The 21307-nt window shown below is 36.8% G+C and overlaps 1 protein-coding gene across 1 annotated transcript in view; it reads right to left on the reverse strand.

Moving 5' to 3' along the window:
• Positions 1-21307, reverse strand: part of CDC73 (cell division cycle 73) — a 112000-nt gene that overhangs the window by 79154 nt on the left and 11539 nt on the right. Inside the window, exons 7-9 of the mRNA XM_074832759.1 lie at positions 20358-20574; positions 7170-7268; positions 5828-5906 (exon numbers count right to left, since the gene is read on the reverse strand). Of these exons, the coding sequence (XP_074688860.1) occupies positions 5828-5906; positions 7170-7268; positions 20358-20574 (395 nt within the window). The remainder of the gene's footprint in view (positions 1-5827; positions 5907-7169; positions 7269-20357; positions 20575-21307) is intronic.

Raw genomic sequence — 21307 nt, forward strand, 5'->3', positions numbered from 1 at the left:
CTTAAAGCCCACTGCTCTATGTCCCTCTAGGTCACTCTGAATTTTGATTCTGTACCTGCTGCAGCTCTAGCCATCCAGTCCAGGTGCAAACTTGAGCACTGATACATTACCAAAAGAGTAACAGCTTTAAAAAGACTCAACATGAGTTTCTGGAAGGAAGTCGAGGCAAATAGAACAAAGGAGCATGTCTCTGAAACTCTGAAGAGCTCAAGTTAAAGACTGTTTGAATTGTGGATGAATAAGATTAAATAACCACTTCTTTTTTCAGCTGTATACTCTTCAAACCCCAGATAGCAACAGCTCTGCAGACTGCCTGGAAATGATTCACTACCCCACTCCACACCCATGCTAATTAAATCACTGACTTGAAATTTCTTTCTACATAAGAGTTTACTGAACAGTCCTTTTCAGTACTATACCCTAACAAGTAAAAGTTAAAAAGTTTCTTGTCTAAATCTCCAAGCTACACTAATTCGTTTACAAAATTCTCTGCACAGTTTGTATATAACAGTTCAGTAATAATCTTACAAGTAATTATAAAGTTCTTAAAAGTTTCTCACAGTACTAATAAAATTACAGTATGAATCTGTGTGTATTTTCCAACACTGAAGTGAATGTACAGTACTGAAAGTTATCAAACTACTTGGTCACACCAAGCCAGAAAACAGAGATGGACTGCAGTCTCTTTCCAAACGTGAAACGCCTGCACATATTCTCTGCTAGAAAAAAAAAAAAAAAGCAGAATCCTACAACCTTTAAAAATGAACGCAATAAATGATAGTCTAACAAGGCAGTCATGTTTCAGAACTCTGGATCTCCTGCTACCAGTTCTCCTATTCTCCTTGTGTAAATAGAAATGACACAATTTAAAAGAACATACTTATAATGAGAAATACTTTGTAAAGAAACTTACTTAACAATGCACAGGAGAGAAAAAAATATTTTTTATGGTCCAGAGTCACTTCAAATTTTAAAACTTCATAGTCCTCTGTTGCCTAGGCTTAACCTATGACTGATTGAAAGCTAGGCATACGTCTGAAAAACTGTAGCTATGTTTGAAAATCCAACACAATTACAAGAATAATTCAAACATAAATGACAATAGCAGGAAATCAACAGCAAGCTTTCCTGAAGAAAACCCTTGGATGCAGTAAACAATATTCTTTTCACCATTACAGACTGAAATCATGTGGCTGTACAGCAAGACCCTCTCCAATTTACACTAAATAGGACAATTTTTTTATTTTTTTTTTTTTTTAATAACAATTGGCTTTCTGCTATGTTGAAACCTTGAAGACAACAATAGCAGGCAAACAAGATCAATGGTCCTGGAACACACCTTAAAGACCTAACACTTGGAGCAGCACAGAGAAACTTTAGTTTGCCATCTAACTGGGAGATGCACTCAATGGGTCACAAAAATGTTAAATCTTCAAGATTATCATCCCAGCGCTATTTCACACTCTGGAGTTACTGGAGGAACAAGCATGTCAAAAGGAGGATTCTCAGGTAAAGTCACCCAATAAACTGGGGAAAAAACAAGCCATAGCATCCAAAACAGTTTACTACCTAGAATGTCCTACAGAACAATCACATCAGCTCAAAGTTTCAGTATATCACTGGCTGAGCTGCAAACCATATACATCAATAAATATGTACTTATAAATCAAACACTGAGGCACACAGGAGAGGACACAAGATACCTTCCTAAATGCCAAATGACATTTGGGCATAGAATTTTTAAATCCTGACAAGAATTTAAGAATTGTGTTACCCTAGAAGGTATGACAGACTGTAGTCTGAACAAGATGGTCTGTGGCATGAATAAAATACCACTAGTAAAGATGCACATTAATAAGTGACATTAATAAAAGCTAAAGGGAGTAATATGAAGGAAAGGAATGAAGCTACAACAGGAAAAGTAGCCAAAGTTTAGCACAGAATGGAGCTCTATGTTGTTGAAGAGAGGATACCAGCATGACTGCCTGCATGAAAGAAACAAAACCAACAGGAAGGAAACAGCAGTCAAGGAAAGTAATTGCAGGGAGCTCACCTCCTCACCTCAAAACCATTTGAACAGTTCAACATGATGGGTGCACAGCCAAGTAACATGTTCTTCCACTGTGGAAATATCTAGGACATACGAATCCTACTGCGAGAGACATTCTAATACATTTCCTATGGCGTGTGCCACAGAACTTTAAGAATGTCAAAGGAAAGATTTCTCTCTCCTGCCTAACCAAAGCTGCACTAACAAGACACCCATTTGAGAGCAAGCTACCAGCTACTGACTCAGGGCTGCATAAGCAGTTCTGTTGACAGCAGGTGTAACTGATTATTTGCTCTTCAAGAATAGTACTTTACAATTACTAACCCCCTCACATTTACTATTAAAGCAATCTAAACCATTCTAGCACCAATGCCTATCCCATCTGGCCTGAAAATTTTCAGTAAGCCAACCAGAGAGGCATCCTGATACACCCCATCAGAAATAATGATCCATCACAAGAAAGAGAAATTTGGCTGCAACTCAGCAGTTTACTTGATGCATCTCATGTTAAAATTCCTAAATTTACTATTTTAGCTCTATGAGCTTTGAACTGTTTATGCTAAGAACAAGACTGTTAATGGAACAATTTTGTATTAAACCATGCAAACATTCAAAGAAAAAACAGCTCACCTCTTTGCTCCCTAAACTTTGAATTTTCATGAATACTGTAGTATTACATGAAGCTGCAGATAGACAATAAGCCACACTCATGATGCAACTAGGAGAGGACTACTGTGAATCCTTCCTATAGTTTCAATACGTCTGAGGAAGGAGCAATCAGGTGAGACAGGGACAAAAGCTTAGAGACATTGTCTTTCTTGGCTTTGTTTCAATCTTCAGCCAAAATCAGTACTACACACACTGTCACAGGTATCACACAATCCTCCCTTCCACACGCTCTAGCCAACCACATGCACAGTCATACAGCAAAACCCTTCAGAGCAACACAAATCTATAGGGTTCAGCTTTCCCAGGTGTTTGTTATCCATCATTACTAATAAACCTGGATACAAAAGTATAAAGACAGCAAGTTATTATACCTAGAACTTAAATAACCATCCTTTTTCTTCAGACTTCTTTCCAAAAATCCCCAATACTGCAAGCTTTTCATAAACACATGTAATTCCAAGTTCTTACTAGATTAAGTGTAAAAAAAAACAACCAGTCTTTAAGGAACAAAAAATGCCTTATTTTACTTTTATTGATTACTATTTCTGCTTGCAATCTCACTTCTGCATGGAATATTTGGGGGCCACAACTTAATTTGAGGGCAATTAAATTAAAAATCCTTTAAGGAATTTATTCACTTGTGATACGGTTGCAAGTGATGTATATAGTTCAGTTTTAAGCGAATCACAATACCAGTGCTGCATGGCACAGGAAAACATCACTGCCTAATTAAGGCTTTCAAAAACTACCTGCACTGTGAGTTTCAGTTAGACTAAAATTTTAACATTATAGTTTTATAATAGAATACCTCAAAAGTAAATAAGATCTTCTGCTATTTTCTAATTTGTAACTGAGAAATATCTCAAATATCTCTAGGTCCTCTCCTAAGAAATCCAGACATTAATTACTAATTCTACGTAACTTCCATAAATGCTGTAACAATACCTTTCATAAGTCAATCTTGTATTTGAAATACATTCTTTCAAGATCAAGGACTCCCCAACTCCCCATGTCCTGTCCATGTGAAGGTGTACGAGAAGCTGTGAGGGAGCATGGCCAGAGCACCAGACCCAAACTGGCCAATGAAATATTCCCTATCTTGTAACGCCACGTTCAGTATATAGAGGAGGGTCAGCTGGGAAGGGGGGGCTCTGACTTCCAGTACTGTGAGTTCAGGATCTCTTGTCTGGGATCACTAGCCAGGAACAGGCTGGGCATCGGCCAGCAGTTGGTGAGCAGCTGCATTGTGCATTACCCATTTGTATTTTCTATTATTATTACTAATAATTTATTTCAAATTTTTAAACTGTTTTTATCTCAACCTACAAGTCTCCTTACCTTTACCCCCTCGGTTCTCTTCCCCATGCCCTGGGTGAGGGAGGGTGAGTGAGCAGCTGTGTGGTGCTTGGCTGCTGGCTAGGTTTAAACCACGACAGTGAGTCTTGAAGGTTTAAAATGTTATCAGAAGAAAACTGAAGAAGTACTATTAAAAATATTCATGGATGGGTTTTGTTGGGGTTTTTTTTCTTCCTTTCTTTCCCAAATTCCCTTGGCTCTTATTACAACAATTAATTCCTTCATGGATGCTATTTGTAGATTATTTTTCAATGCTGAAAAAGCTAGTAAATACCCTCCTTCAACTTTTTTCTGCTACCCCACCCTGCAATTTTCAATGAGTAGTAGTAAATAAAAATCACTGCACTGAAATAAGAGTATATTGAGGCCAACAGGGAATAGACATTGAGAGAATAAAACAGGATATCTGGCCAAATTTTGTACAGTAAGTTTCACACACACAAAAAACCCCATGAACCTAAAGGATGTATTCAGGTGTAACTGCATATTTACAAAACTTTTTTTTTTTAGAATAACTTCAGAGATGGCTGCAGTCAGATTCTGAAATTCTTGTACATTATCCAGTATGAGGTGCATGGAAAACATAACCTTCACAAGGTTCTTAAGGCATGAAATTCTCCTTGGTGTCGTATTTTATGCTTTTCTTTATTCAGTCACAATCAAAACTGAATATCCAAGTACTACTATAATATACTATTGCTTTTCATTTATTTAGATAGTATAAATGATTATGTCATTTCAATATAAAATTTAACACAATCAGCTACAGTATAGCACTTCCACAAAATCTGAGAATTGACATACACGGCATATGAATGTTATTCAGTTTCCCTGAACAAAAAATGGTACTAAATTGGACAACACCATATACTCTAAAAGACGCAAGCTGAATTGCTCATCTACAGTATAAAATGGCATTTAGCAGCATGTAAGCTCTTGCAGGCAGGAAAGAAAGCCCTTAGAAGCAAGCATAGGATGTTTCATTAAACAACAGAATGATTTTTTGAGAACTAGAAGGAAGAGACAAGTCAGCAGTGTACAAAAATTGCCCTGCCCTCTGCAAGAAACACAAAAACATCCAACCACAACAAACACAAAATGTGCAAAATAAAAACACACCAAGACACAAACGTAACTACAACTTGCAGTAAATCCAAAGACTAAAAAAAACCAAGGGGGACAGAAGAAAAATGTTGAGTTAGAAGGACAAATCATCACTCAGTTCAACCTTCCACCCTGTTTCAAAGTGAGAAATCTTAAATATTGTAGATTATTCCCATCTTCTCTCCAGAAGGGAGCTAATACATTGCACTGCTGTTAACGGCTTGTTTTGTAACTTTAAGAGACATAACAAGCTAATAATATTTCCTTGTAATTACTGGAAGCAACTTGTAAAGTAATTGTGATTGTTGGAGGACAGGCAATCTATTTCATTTTATGCACCTGACAGTCATATTTACAGTTCTGCTTTTTTTATTAATTGCATATGACATTCCCCAAATAATTAATTTTTCCCCCCCCAATAAGTTTTGGTTTTAAGCTTTCAAGTTTGCTTCCTAAGAGGTAGAAATAATTTCTAATAACTAGTATTTTTAGACTTTATTACTTGGAAAAGCTATCTTTAGGCATAGTTACAGCTTTTTTTTGGTCTTAGGTTTGAAAAGTAACAGCACAGAAGAATCGCTTTATAACTCAGTTTCATTTCCCAACTAATTTTTTTTTCTTTTAAAAGAAGCATTACAATTAACTTACCCTCTTTGCCTTTGAATCTTTCCTGATCATATCTGTTGTAGGCAGCTGGAATAGGTTGCTTATTTCGTAAAGTGGGATCCTAAAACAGGTTAAATAAGATTTGTAAAACATATGAAAATATGTCTGATGATTTCTGAGCTTCATAAAGTATTACATAGAACTACTCAAGAGTATAAAATGAGTTCACTTTTGTAGGAGTTTCAATGCATTTGAAAACTTCTGATGTTTCCCTTCAACATTCACTTACCCTCTTACACAAAGAGAGTTTAGAAGTACACACTAAAGCAATGACAACAGCCTGAGGCAAAAACTAAAGTAGCAGTAACAAACTACATTAGCTAAAATCTGTAAATTTTATGAAATCACTGAGTTTTTGTAATATCTCAAGAACTAGCAGTGGAAAAAAAAAACCTGTCAACTGACAACTCATGATTAAGCCTTCAGCCACACACACAAAGTGTTCCTTGCCAGCCTGATTAAGTTAAAATTCTGCTAAACCTACAGAATAAAAACAAATTTGGAGGAAAAAAGGCATTCTGGGAAAAAATTTTTAAAAAGCGCCAATCTAGAGGCACACTAACTCAATCTTTTTTGTGGATGGCTTAGTTATGTATTCACAACTATTCTGAATGGGACATTTGAATAGTCCCATGCACCATTTACAAAATTCAACATAAAGCAATTATTTAAATGTTGGAATTCATCTTGCTATTTAAATCTAGTTCTTTCTTCAATGCAGTAGCAACAAAACCAAATCTGAGTATAATTAAATAGCTTTTACAGCAGACTGCCACTGAGTTCAAGAATATATTAGGTTTAATAGAACTCAATAGTAAACACCACAATAGAAAACATATCTTGTCTAATACCTAGATAGACTTGACAATAAAGCTCTAAGTCTGTCCTTCTGATTTATTACAGGCAAAGGAAAGCTGGTTCAAGCTGTTCCCACTCATGAGTCATGTTCCAGATTCTTAAACATTTGCTACCCTATCTGTCAGAAAAGCAGCAAAACATTTTGTTTGAAATGGCAGTAGTCTCATCTAATACATTTTTTGCAAATAGATGCAGGATGTCGCTAGTGTTTGATAGATGCAGAAGCTGGCACTAGCAGTTTAATCGCTATGTAACAAGAACATACTGAACAAATTAAAGTAATATATTCAACTCTCTAAATACCAATAAAAGTAATTTAAGTCAAAGAATATCTGTGAAGTTATGCTTGAAAGTCGCGCATTGCTTGGAACTAAACCAAAACAAATTTCATATTTAATAATGACAAGACACTCTACTCTCACTTTTGGTGTTGCAGCCTTCATAGGCATCAAAGTGCTGCTCTTACCGTTGGTGCTGTATTTGGTGCAGGCCTTTGCTCAGGTGCTCGGCCTTCTTCTCTGGCTTTTACTGATTGAAGAATTGCAAAAATATTCTTGGCAAAGTTCTGAAAAACATATCAGATACCTGTGAACCTTGCTGACTATCTGCGTTTCACATAACACTAACACAGGTCAAGACACCATTTGGTCAACTTGTGCTTCACAGAACAGCAGAACTAGTGCACCAATTTTCTTAATAGATATTTTCTGATTACTGTTCTATGGTTGGATCCAAACATAAAGAGTTTTAAGGCATCACTGCTATGCCCTGTTCTTTAAGGCCCAAACTTGCTAAATCTAACTGGCTTCATTATGCCACAAGGTAAACCAAATCCTTCACAAAGCACTTGTGATCTTCTCTCCTCTCGCCTACCATATGCCCTTACAGTCCCTTTGGAACTCTTCATGCTGTAGCAAGAAGGAAAAACTTTTACTCAAGTTTACCAAGACAAGCCTCATCTTGGAAGCCCAGGTATGTATCCACTCATGACAGGCTGCCTGCTTATGTTTGGCCTCCTGACGGGATGTCTCAGGCACAACCCTGTGCTACAAGAAGCCTTCCTCCACCCAAGCATGTTCAGTTGCTCTTAGGGAAGAGTCCTTACGAACCCTCGGGAGGCTTTCCCTGACCCTGCACGGAGCAGCTGAGGCAAGGCAGACAGGCAGCCACCTCCTGCACTTGCCAGCAAGGCTCTTGAGCAAAGTAAAACATGCTTCAGTTGGTTGTTAATGGTTCACAGGCACAACCCCATCACATTGTGGTGCAGTTCTTTTAATATTTATCTTGAACTACAACTTCACTCCATTTGGCAGCAAGTAATTTAAGCAGTAGAGCCTTTCATTTTAAATTGGAGGAAGCAAGTACAGAAATCACATTCACAAATCCTTGATTCAAGAGTGATCCAAGATAATTCTAGTAACTTTATGCAGTGTTTTGTCAGATAAACAAGTCAGAGGCACAACTGAGTAAATTATATCAATCAAGGTTTTTAAAACACATTCCTCCTGGTCATATTAGTAGGACTGCTTTATTCTAAACAAAAACATAAATGCTAATTAAACTTTTGAAAGGCATATGCTTATTACATTACTACTCAATAGGCATTTTAAGCTATAGAGATATATGTACACAATGTCTGTCATTACTGTCAATTTTCAGTAATAGTTCATCAGTAAAAGAAACCTTTTATCAACTAAGGATCAATTTTGTACTGGTTCAGAACAGTCTGAAGTATTCACAAAGTGCTCAGATTCTTCTAGAGTATTGTACACTAACACTGAAGTGGTGCTTATTAACACCACTGGCATTACAGAACAAATGCCTGAATTACAAAAGGAAGAATTCTGGGGTGAATTTTGTAGAAATCATTTAGAGAAAGCTGTAAGCTTGTTCACTTGACCTCAGTCAGCATGTTGACAGTCTGCTCCAAGCCAGAGGGGCAGGAACTGGAAGACCACCAGAAACCACTTATAAAGGCAAAGCAATTCCTTCAGCAAACCCAGTTCTTTTCACAAAGACTGAAAGAACTCACACAAAACCGTATTTGAAGTTCTTTTCAGTCAGAAGAATCCTAGGGGAAAAAAACCTTTAAAGAGCTGTGAGCCATGCACATATCAATTATACAAGGATACCCAAAATCAGCTCTGTTCTTCAGAAAATAAGCCTAAACTACACGCTTTTACTGGGAATTCAGAGATTTCTCCCTAACTGTGGACTGGGCAGTATATCAATCACAATTCTTGTCACTGCTGTGCTTTATCACATACTGTCTTTTGGAAATGACAAGCTACTCAGTCTTCAGAAATTCAGGAGGAGGAACTAATTAAATAACGATTTTATAAGTGAGTGTCCATGTAGAAGCCAAGTCTTCTTTCAGTCACAAGGAAGCTATAACCAGCTTTCACATCCGTATTTCATTCATAAAACCTACAGCTAACGTAGTCTTAAAGTGAGCTTAAATTTCAAATTATGAATTTGTCAAAGGCATTTTAGCATCTCAGATTTTAGTAGTCTGAAATTGCATGTCTAGGATCAAATTTTAAATTCTTTCAGGTAAAAAACACCACAGGATTTTGTCTCATCTGCTGATAAGAAGTTGCTAATAAGCATGGAATTACGAAGTGTTCTTGCTGATGTCTTTTTTCCCCACAGCATGAAAATGTAGGTCTCCCAAGGCCACAAGCACTATCTGTTTGAAAGGGGGAAAAAAAACAGCAGTGTTTTAACAAGCACTCAAAACAGTATCATCATCTTGCTGTTCACTGGCTTGGTTGGGGATGTGGGATTACATTACTGTGACAGAAAAATGATCGAGCAGGAAGTCCACTGCAGGTACCAACTGATTTGCAAAGCCCTGCAGAGTTGCAAGACTGCTAAGTTTTCATTGTTCATCCCTTCAGAGATCAGCATATGAAAATCCCCTAGCTTCTGCCCTAGATTTAGTTAAACTTAATACCAAGTGCAACATTTTTATTACCAAAAACTGATGTGGAGGACAGAGCAGAAAAAAGAAAAAAAAAAACTGTTTCTCTGCACTACGTCTTAAAAAACCCTGAACATGCTTTAAAAACAATGCTTAAGAAAATCCTTAGTATGTAAAAGGACAATTCCATCGATTCTTGTTGTTAGCTGCCTAGAGCACTGCTACTCCCATGAAAGCTCTCTTTATTAGGTGTAAACATGGTTGGAATCAACAATAGCTCATCTCATTGGGGGAGAGGAAAGGGAAAAAAAAAAAAAAAAAAAAAAATCAGCAAAATGTTTCAGCAGCTACCAAATCAGGCTTTTGATATTGTCTTAAATAAAGCCCTATCATAATAGGTTTTCCTGCCCATCCTCACTCATGCCTGTGAAAAGAAGACTCATGCACAAGATGTAAATTGAAAAGGAAAACAATGGTAACCAAAAGACAATCAATAAGAGCAGCTATGGTCAGATAAACGTAGTCAATCATCTTACAGAAAGAGTCACACAGGTTCTGTAGGAAAGCCTGCAACAGTACGTAAATTCTCAAAATTTACTGGCACAGATGCTCTATCCCTTGCCAATATAGTGACTAATATACAGCAAGTCAAGTTACTATCACTGGTGTTAATAACACCAGGCTGTTTGAGGAGAAATACCAGAGGAAGTAAGATCAGCCTGCTCTGCTGGGGAAGACTTAATGAAGGTACATCATTAACAAGACTCCTTTTGTAATAAAAATACTTCCATTTAAATATATCACAATTTATTCTAAAGAACTGCTATCTTCGTTCTGCAACCTGTCTTTAATTTCTGTAACTAGTCATAACCCTAATGCTCATTAAGAAAGACTTCTAGTCACAATAGCAGCTTTACCAAGCTAGCAAAAAAAAATTAAATATTTTTTCTAATAATGATCAAGGAGAAATACTGATTTCAACTTCATAGAAAACAATTCTTGAGGCAAAAAAGTTAAGGTGAAGTACACTTCATCTCAATCATCTGAACAAAAATTAAAAATTAAATCTAACATATAAAACTAGAAGCATATAGACAGCATGACTTATAGGGCTTCAAAACTTTCCTATAGCTAAATTTTAAACAATTTTTAATCAGATTTTCCAGTCTGGTATTTCACTGCAGAGAGAGAAGAGCCTAGGAACAGCCGTATAAATTCAAATACACTCTTATTTGAGCTGACAATAAGGATTTCTTGTTGTGCATGTTTCCCAGGATGATCAAGAGCTGCAGAGCGTTATAAACCTTGTACAAACTTATAACAGGGCTGGAGAAGGAAGTATCAAGCCCCTACCACACTTCTTTACATGTTTGCTTGATACACTCAGACATACTGCGAAGTCCTTTGGAGCCACTGACAGACTGAAAGGCATGATGTGGTACCAGAAATGCAATGTTCCCATGACACATTTTCAGCAATTCCTATGTACTGCGTGACATGAAAAATGTAAACACTATTCAGGTGGTCTCGTGAAATTACAGCAGAAATTTTTTTTAAAAGTTCATATGGAACATGAGCTGATGAACTGTATATTTAGAAGAAAATATTTTGCACATTTCAATTTAAAACACATACTTAAATCTGGAGTCCTTCATTTAAGGCATCACTCTCCTATGCCTAAGAATCTGTATGTAAACTGTTCCCCAACATTGAAGTTCATCTTCTCTCCTCCTTGCTCTTCTAACTTAAAGATAGTCCTAAAGCACTGCATTTTATATTGTGTTCTAGGTTGCCCTCAGAATCAAAGGTTGGACATATGCAAGACTGATATTCCGGGACAGCTGCAAGCAACTGCAAGCATGCAAATATACTGGTAGAAGGCTATGTGAATTATTGGTATTCTCTGCACTGTGCTTATTCAGACCATAAAAATTTCCATCATTTCTGACCCAGCATCTGTCCTCTCCGTACATAAGAACCCTTCAGATAAAGGCCACATCTAGAAACATGATCTTGAATTCTATAGTTGCAATGAAATAAATCCACCTTTTTGAATTGCAAGCACATACACGTCTCCCATTTTCCTTATTTGCTTTCATTTGAGTAACGTGTCAGATGCACAAAATGCTCAACTGCACTGACAGGCACGTTTGCAGAGAACTCACGGTACCTCTCAAACTACTCTCCATACCGTTTTGACCTGTACATACCATGACAGTAAGTCATACGACAAGCATACGACCACACAGTCAATTTTACAAAGAACCACCTATATAAATAGGTTGTCTTAGCTGTGCTTTCAGGACAACAGTAGTTTAAGAAATTTGCAATAAAGTACTGGAATTTCTATAGCTAACTAACTGAAGCAGAGTACATGACTTAATTTTTTTAAACTGTCAGATTAGGGAACCTATAAAAAAAACTATTCATAAAACAGAACTTGTTACTAACTGCTAGGGAAAAACACTAAAATCAGACACTCTCTTTCACAAAAGTTACTCTGGTAATCACATAACATTTCTTTATGTTCCAGTCAAAAAGTTCATCTAAGTATTACTATAGTCTACTGCACTGAACTGGTAACATAGTTATTAGCCCTGTATATTTGTGGACTATGTTTTCAGTACTCTTTACTTGTTCCATATTATCTTCACTAAATTTTTATAGCAAGAGTATTATATGAAAGACAACTGAAACATTTAATTTGAAATAGCACATAGACTAATTCAGAAGTATGAAAGAGCAGCAACACCATAATATCCTGAAGACACCACACAGCATAAAATCTGCTCAAAAAACCCCCTCATACATAATCTGACTTTATTTTTCCTATGAACACAGCACATGGAAATACATTTTTTTTATATAGTTATAGAAGTAGTGCTTAAGAATGGTGAAGTTACTTTACAGCCGACCTCAGTTTTCTTTCAGGAAACATAATGCTTTATTCTACAGATTTTTCTGACAAATTCAAGGTACCTACTCACAAAATAATATTCATTATTGCTCAGTAGAAATACAGTTTTTATCATCTGGCCCATCTTTAAGTGCTGCATTCAAAACATCAGCACTAGTGCCTAGTAGCAATATTTAACAGTTTTCCCAGTTTTACCAAGTAAACTAATACAGGATAAAGTGGAGTTTGGTAACTCAAGCTATACCATGCCATTACACTTGTGCGCAGCCATTCTAAAACCATACACTTGTTCCATTTGAAAGCACTAATGAGGATACTAGTTGCTATTAACCTGGCACACCTTAGCCTTTTCAATTCTATTAAATTCACCACTATTGTGAATTTCAGGAACATAGAACAATCCTGCCACCTAGAGCCCATAAATAAAGTTGCTTTTACAGTCAATTTCTTTTAAAATATCCAAAATTTTACTCTCAGACCTTTTAGCTGTGAAGTGATTAAAATACTATATTAGTCTTGCTATAAAATTATTTTAATTCATATATTTTCCAGTTACAAGATCATATAAAAGAATTTACTGAAATTGTGATTATAACTATAGTATTGATTTCCTCACAAGTGATTTCACTAGTAAGAATGCTCAAAAGGTATCAGAACAAAAATATGAGAACTGAAAGTCATTGACAAAGCAATTTCTCACAGCATTTACTTCAAATATGTTAGTTACTGTTAAAAAGGATCAACCCTACAAATAAAAGACATTAATTTAAAAAATTAAGTATGCAAATACTAACTGCAGTGGTAATATTTTCCAGGTGATCACACAAAACTAAAAATACTGACCACCATAAAGATGAGATTTGGGGAAAAATGAAGAATCTTGCTATTTAATACTTACTTACAGGAATACAGAAAACCACAAATGAATAACCTTCTGAAATTGTTAAAAGCAAGACACTGTATTACATAAATTTGCAATTGTGGGTTACATCCAAGGTAAATGCCACATACCAGGAAAGCACTAATCCCTCTAGCTAGGTCAGCTATAAGCTCCTATCATATTACTCAGTTCTAGACTTCTCATCACCACACACACAAACATACCCAGAAGAGCTGAGGACAGGGCGGTGGGGAAATAAAAATCAAGATTATGGAATTTAATACATACAACTCACAGTCATGCTCTATAAAATGAAGTTAGAGCTGAGTCCATTCCCTTCTGTATTAATGCCCTAATGCCCTTTTTTACAGATACACAATACACTGGGCATCAATAACCTTTGTTCCAAAGAAAAGTATACATAACTAGTACATTACAACAGGACTGCAATAACTTAAACGTATCAAATCTTTAAAATTATGAAGTTTTTTTTTTAAAAAAAAGATGTTTATTTAAACAAATCACTTGTTATGGAAAATAAGATACCTGTGCTTTCAAAGCAAAGCTTAAGAAAAATATGTGTTGGATAGCCTAGTCTAAGTCTCTCGCATAGAAACAGAGAATATCAAAATATCAGGATTAAGGCAGAGAAACATTTTATTTGATTCAGGCTTACTTCCTACTTTATTAGAAAGGAAAAACAACTTTACATATAAAAAAGCCATAATTCAGAATGTTCTCTTAATTTTTTGGTAAATACTAAGCAGGGAAAAGATTAACTACCCAGATAGTGAGAGAGTCAAATTGGTCAGTCTGCAGAAGTGAAGCAACAGCAAGTAATAAATGACACCTTTGCTTCAACATTTCAACCTAGAATTAGCAAGTAATATGTGCATAAAGCAACAATCTTATACTGACAAAAAGATACAATTTCATGACTCAAAGGTTGTGAAACTAGAAGGGCCAAGTTTCACATACTCTGATCCCATATCAGGTTTTAATGCTCTAAATAGTTTTTTCATTATTAACAGATACCTGCATAAGGAGCCCACATCTGATCATGCTTTCATTTTACACACAGCTAATTCCATTAAAAAAAGTTTACCTCAAATTCAGATTTCTCACATCCAACTTACATGGTTCTACTTCAGTGCTTTTCCTTGGAACATACCCAGGCACACAGTAAGGTTAAAATGCCGTACAGGTCACTCTAGACTTCTAGTGCCTTGCAATGCCTTCTAAAGACTTACATAAGGCTCAACGAAGACAGTAAAGAAGGGATTTGCAGATCTGTCGAAAGAGGCCAAGAAATCCACAAAACCAGCAGCTGGACAAGTCCCATGTAGTTGCAGCACACAGATACATCAATGTGTGTCTGTGTATGGACACATACATGAAGAGCGTATAGCCACTGTTTCAGCTTCCTAGTCAAAGTGATTTAGAAAGGTTATGTGGCATAACCCTTAAGACTTCCCATATGTTTGATAGGATCTATTATGCTATTTCTCCTGTACACAGGATGAGAGTTCGCTTGAGAAAAGGTAATTCTAATATATTTGCAACTGCAATAAAATATGACTGAAGAGCGCTACCCAAAATTTAGAAGTTTTAGCATCTCTAGCATATGCCTATGTATTAGGCCTGGCTGAGATGGAGTAATTTTTCTCCATAGCAGCCCTCACAGTGTTGTGCTGTGCATTGGCAGCTAGAAAGGTGTTGATAACACACCAGTGTTTCAGCTACTGCTGAGCAGGGCTGGCACAGCATCAAGGCCAACACTCCCCCCTCATCGGTGGGCTGGGGTAGGCGAGATCTTGGGAGGTGACACAGCCAGGACAGCTGACACAAAGCGACCAAAGGGATACTCCACACCATATGACTTCTGCTCAGCAATAAAAGCTAAAGGAAAGGGGGGTGGGGGGCATTTGCTATTTACTATGTTTGTCTTCCAGAGCAACTGCCATGCATGCTGAAGCCCTACTTCCTGGGGAGTGGCTGGACACTGCCTGCTGATCGGAAGTACAGGATAAACCTTCTGCTCTCCTCTGCTTCCATGGGCAGCTTTTGCTTTTATTAAACTGCCTTGATCTTGACCCATGAGGTTTTTTCCATCTTGTTTTCTTCTCCCCGGTCCTGCTGAGGAGGGGAGTGACAGAGCAGCTTGGTGGGCACCTGGTGTCCAGCCAAGGTCAACCCACCACACCCTACAAAGAAATGAAATGCTCAGAGCTTACTACTCCTATAAGAATACTGGTTCATTTAAAATAGTTATAAATTCACAAGGCCAGTATTAGTGCATTTCCAAGATTCCAGTTTTAAGATTTCTCTACACACAAGTAGAGCATGTTCAACCCAGCCCACCCAGTTACCATGCTGCTTAGCTAAGAAATATTTCTGAGCAATCTGGGAGATTAAAAAAAAATTTTAAAAAAATCAAGTATATCAGTCACCAGCAAAAATATACTCTCCAAATACACCTGTGAATGCTGAAACTCCTGCTTAGGCTACTTGAATTTGTTTCTACAGGAAGAATTCAAGTGCCACAAACACATTTATAGTAGAGATGGAATGAGGAGGTTTTTCCTTCAGAAAAGATTGCTGAAGCCTGCTACAGGAGATTATAGAAATCAAAGGATTATTCAGGAAGGAAAGATAGAGGAAGGACATGAAAGGAAGGAATCAATTTCAGTTTAAACACAGTTTTTTCTACATGTTCAATGGTTTGTTTTACAAAACAGGCAGACATTTATCTAAAAACATGTACACAACAGAACTGAAGCCTCTGTAAAGCAGTAATTCAAAACTTAACACTCCGAACAGTTATGATGGTAAATATTCTATGTATGGGTTCAAAACTTCAGCTACCAGAGAAGATACCCAGTTCTATAAACAAAGGTTCTTTCTCAATAAAGAGGTTACAAAAGTAATACTGTTACTATTTTCCCCTAAGATTTGCAGGTTTGAATGTGTCAAAACTGATTCTGACATATCTTCACCAGACAGTATTTCAGTTCAAACTGATCTAACATATATAAAAATCTGACAAATTTAATGTTTTCCAGAAACAGGTTCCATAGTCAATGGCTTGACTACATTATCAAGAACTCATTCATACCCTTCTAACATGATGTAAGTAACCACCTGAAATTGTCTGCTTTATATCAAAAAAACCCACAACAGTGAGACACAGCAGCAACACACCTTGTTCAAATATCAATCTACAGATTAAATAATTTTCACTTTCTCTTCTTTAAACTTCTCTCCCCGAGAATATCCAGCTGTACCAGGTCTGAAGACAGCAATTCCCTTACCCTGATTTTTGTGTGCGTTTGGGAAGATTAAGAATAAGAATTAGACTGCATGAAGAGTGAGGACAAACAGAAGAGATTAATTTCTTAAAGCCCCCAACATTTGTGGCTGTGACAAGAATGGTAAAGGAATTCAGAAGCAGCTCAAGCATCAGGTAGTTTATTGCTTTTGAAATTTGACTAAATTTTCAGTTGGTTAGACTGTCAGTTGACTCACCAAAACAGCAATGTTATGTTGCATGCCTTTAGCCAAACCTGAAATTAAATTGCTTTAAACAATATATCCTCTCAAATAGTTCTAAAATTATGCTACTATGAGAAGAAAAAAACCTTAGACTAAACAGATGCAATTTGGCTTGAGAAGTGATTACATAGAAATGTCACATTATTCACAAAAATCTAGAAAACTACACTTCACACTTGGGGAAGGCCAACAGATACTTAAAACAGACAGTGCAGGATGACTCATCCAGTAGCAATTAATCTTTCCAAAAGAAAGTAGAACTGCTTAACAATCAGGCAGAAAACCGTGGAAAAATACCTCAACAAAAGGTTGCAAGCAAACCAAAAATAAATAAGCGGACAAATGCAAATTTTAGAGATCTTAAAAACAAGGAGAGGACAGGTGAGCTGAAATGTCTGATTTTTACAAACAACAGGAACCTCACAAAAATCAATAAAAAGACAGCCAGGAATTAATGCAACATCTGATCAAAAGAAGGAGTCATACAGATAAAGGACCTGTGTGATGCACTCTAGAAAGCTGAGAGTCAAATAAACGATGAATGACAACCAGTGAATGACAGTAAATGAATGACAACCTGTCCCAAATCATGAGAGCATTAGGGCCATATTGCCAATATGAATGGGACAGTACAGAGACTTCCAAAGAAGAAAACAGTAACTATGCCAGACTGAAGTTACTTTGTAGGTTGGGTAAGTGTCAAGAAGGGAAGTCATGCAGCAATTCTTTAGCTATCATAAATAATTGGTTCTTGGAGCAATTGGCCAAAGCGCAAAAGCATCTCTTGATTTAACCCAGAGTACCTACTTCAGAGAGGCAGCTGCTGTAGAATATTCTACAATAGGAGCAGCAATGTGCTCAAATTCAACATTCTTGTAAATGGAAAAAATCCCCTACAGCCAGGAGAAAAAAAAAACCAACCAAACAAAACACCACTAATTTCAGCAAGGGGAGCTATATAACAATGAAGAGGCTATCAAAAGATAATTAAAAGCAGCACCTAAAAGGGCAGAATACAAGTATCATGAAAACTTTTAAAGATGTTAAAAGAAAACACTACATCGCTGAAGACTTTAAAAAATATCCTGTAAAACAAAAAAAAGGCTATTTGAAGTAAAAAGCAAACTTCAGAATCAGAAAATACATCCAAAAGGAGAAAGAGTAAATATATCATAAATGCAATTAAGATTATTGCCATCTACGTAGAATTTTGACGAGCATCTTGCTTTCAAACACACCAAAAACAGAGGAAACCTGCCAGAAAGCTGATAAGGATGATAGATGATTTTCTTTCTGCTGTGGCCTGATCTTCCTAGGTGCTTTCTTTTTGCATCTTAAGCTATCTCTGAATCTTTGATAAACTACAGAGAACACCGGGAAAGCTCACACACAGTTTTTCCTCTGTGGAGAGGAGAGCTTGAGGAGCTGTCTCGGACTGAAGCAATTTTTGGAAAGAAACAATAAAATCGACATTTTGGGATGCTCACTCTTTGTTAACATTCACCCAGGAGTTCTAAAGGAATTCAGATATTAAAAAGTCAGACACTATATGGTAAACTACTGTTGAAGTCAATTTTAGTTTTAAACATTCTAGGAGGATTCAAGAGACTGCAGATAAATCTATACCAAGCAGATAGTGAAAACTTCTAATAAAAAGAATTATCAGGCACATTAGCAATTCAAGTATCATACGGAAAACTCAAAACAGCATTTGCAGAGGGGTATCATGCTTCCCTGATCAAAATCGTTTAAATGAACAGGCAAGTAGATAAAGAATGATCTGCCTGAGAGAACATATCTGATTTTCCTAACAACTTTTGAGAAGGTCTTCACCAAGGTTCTTTTAAAAAAAAAAAAAAAAAAAAACACCAAAAACCATACACCCCAAAAAAACCCAAAACCAAACAAAACCAAAAAAAAAGCAGCCCTACAACCTTCCCAACCAACCTACAAACAAAAAACCCTGAGTTGATACATCACAGCCCTGGGTAACAAGTGATGTTTTCCCATTTACTTACTCTCACTGTTACTTGTACAAAAACATAAACATTAAAATTCAGTAATTTCTGTCCATACTGCCAAGAATGCTCCTGCAATCCTGCACAAACAGAAATAAAGACTTGCCTATTATATTCATCAAGCTAGCCAAACTAACTGGATGCTGGAGTCCAAGAACAACCTTGATCTCTTGTTTCTTGTCTTTCTACCTGTGTCAGGTTTTGCTTAAAATCATTACCTCAACTCACTATTATTACAAGGATATTACAATAAAACTCTTTCCCTGGTATATTTGCAAGTTTCCCTTGGAAGACATGCAAAGATATGAATACCATGAATGATTTGCTAAAGGAGAAAAAGCTACCCAGATTCCTTCAGTATAAACATTTCTGATGACTAAAACATTAAAGGCTTTTACCCATTTATCAACTGTTCAGCAGTGAGATTGCTACAAATCTCACAGACTCAAGGAAGCAACACTCACTCTGCATGTGGCATGCAGGCACATGCCACGTACCCAGTAATTACCCCAGAACTCATGAATGAAGTTATTCTACCACTAATGCCACGAGACCAGGTTGTGAAAATGAACGCTATGTAAAATACTGTTAAAAATAAGATAAATGAAAACTGGGACTTCATTTACTTTTAAACATCATTTTCCTGTGACAGTACTTGAAGTAGTGAAGGCAAAGGATGCAACTCAACAATAAACTCAGGAAAACACACATTTGCAGTGTTTCAGAAACTTACTGCTTCCTTGCGAAATTTAGTGCCAAGTATGACTGCAATAAAGAAAGCCTAACTGTCCAAAGAGAGCAAGCTGTCAAGCTTGCAACAACGGTTGGGATGGCACATAACCAATTGCAGTTAAAGACAGGGATTAAAGAAGCATGAAGGGACAAAAATATACAGAAAAGCCCCCTCATGGTAACACTTTCTGGGTTTGTTCATTTTAGCATTTTCTCTACTTACTACTTTGGCATTTTTCACAGCTGAGCAGTCTTTAGACTTTCAGTGTACACATGTTGCTACTTCTATCAGTGACCGCCCACTTTTGCCAGTTTCAAACCCACAGGTACTTCCACACAGCCCTCCCAATTGTACAGCTCAAGCCAGCTTTGTTTAAGAGCAACGAAGCAGTTACTTGGTATCTTTTAAATGGCTGCAGCAAGTATTCTGGGATACATTTTAGGCCTAACTGTAATGAGGTAAGAACAAACTCTTCCGTCACTGTGCCAACAGCCCTCCAAGCATACTTTTACCCAGAACACTAAGTATAACCCCTCCCAGCCAGCTATAGTCAGCAAGATAGAGATACTGGTAACAGAAAATGTGGTTTGTCATTTGGATCATAAAAATAGCTTGGTATCGAGAGCATTACCTTGCCTGTGCTTTGCAAGATGGTAGTTCTTGTCCTCCATACTCTCTCCCTGCTGACAATATCTCTGGTTACATCCACTTCAGCATCAACAAAACTTCTCTGTTTAAGAGCAGTTATGTCGTCATCCAGATCAGTTTTGATAGTAGATCTTTTCTTGGCCATGATTTTTGCTTTGATAGCAGCAATTTTTTCCACTGACATGGCTTCAGACAAGGACCTAAATAAACAGAAATAACAGAAAAGACTGAATAATTGTACAAACAATTCTTCTGAAAGAATCTGTGAATGAGTACCTTCATCCTGCTTAAAGTTTATGGCTATGCTATAAATCATAAAATAGTCACCTTACAGATACCTGAAGATTACATGAGCTTGGCATTGTTGTTTTGGGCATGTGAATCAAACTTCTGACAAAAGATTCCATTCCAGTATTAGCACAAAAACCATCAAATAATCTCAACTGTAACAAGCAGAAGTAAAGATTGCAAATGTAAAGCATCAAGACTAACACTTCCATTTACATCACCTGAATTTCAGCTCCCCATTACTTTTAGTGGATTACAATTTGATGTCTAGTCAATCAATCCCTGGCTGCTCTGAGGTTTTCAAAACATTAATCTAGATTTTAGCTGAGGTGCTGTTACAGGGACCTGGCCACTCGGAAGATGTGCTACCTTTTCAGAGCATGTAGGCCAAACAAACAACAGATGGTAGGAACTTTGTCCACATTAATCTGTGTTTGAGGTAGCTCAGTTCAGTCCAGGAGTGCAACACCTTTATCTGTTCACTTTTAATTGTGAACACAGAATTTGGTTGCTAAACGGCACGCCCTATTGTTCGCAGATGAGCTGCGGAACAAATAAGGACTGAATTGCACAATCCTAACTGCACATACCCGATTCAATTTTCTCTGATTTTTTTTTTTTTGAGATTACATTGAAAAATTAATA

Source organism: Strix aluco, chromosome 8 (assembly GCF_031877795.1).
Source record: "Strix aluco isolate bStrAlu1 chromosome 8, bStrAlu1.hap1, whole genome shotgun sequence".
Taxonomy (NCBI): Eukaryota; Metazoa; Chordata; class Aves; order Strigiformes; family Strigidae; genus Strix; species Strix aluco.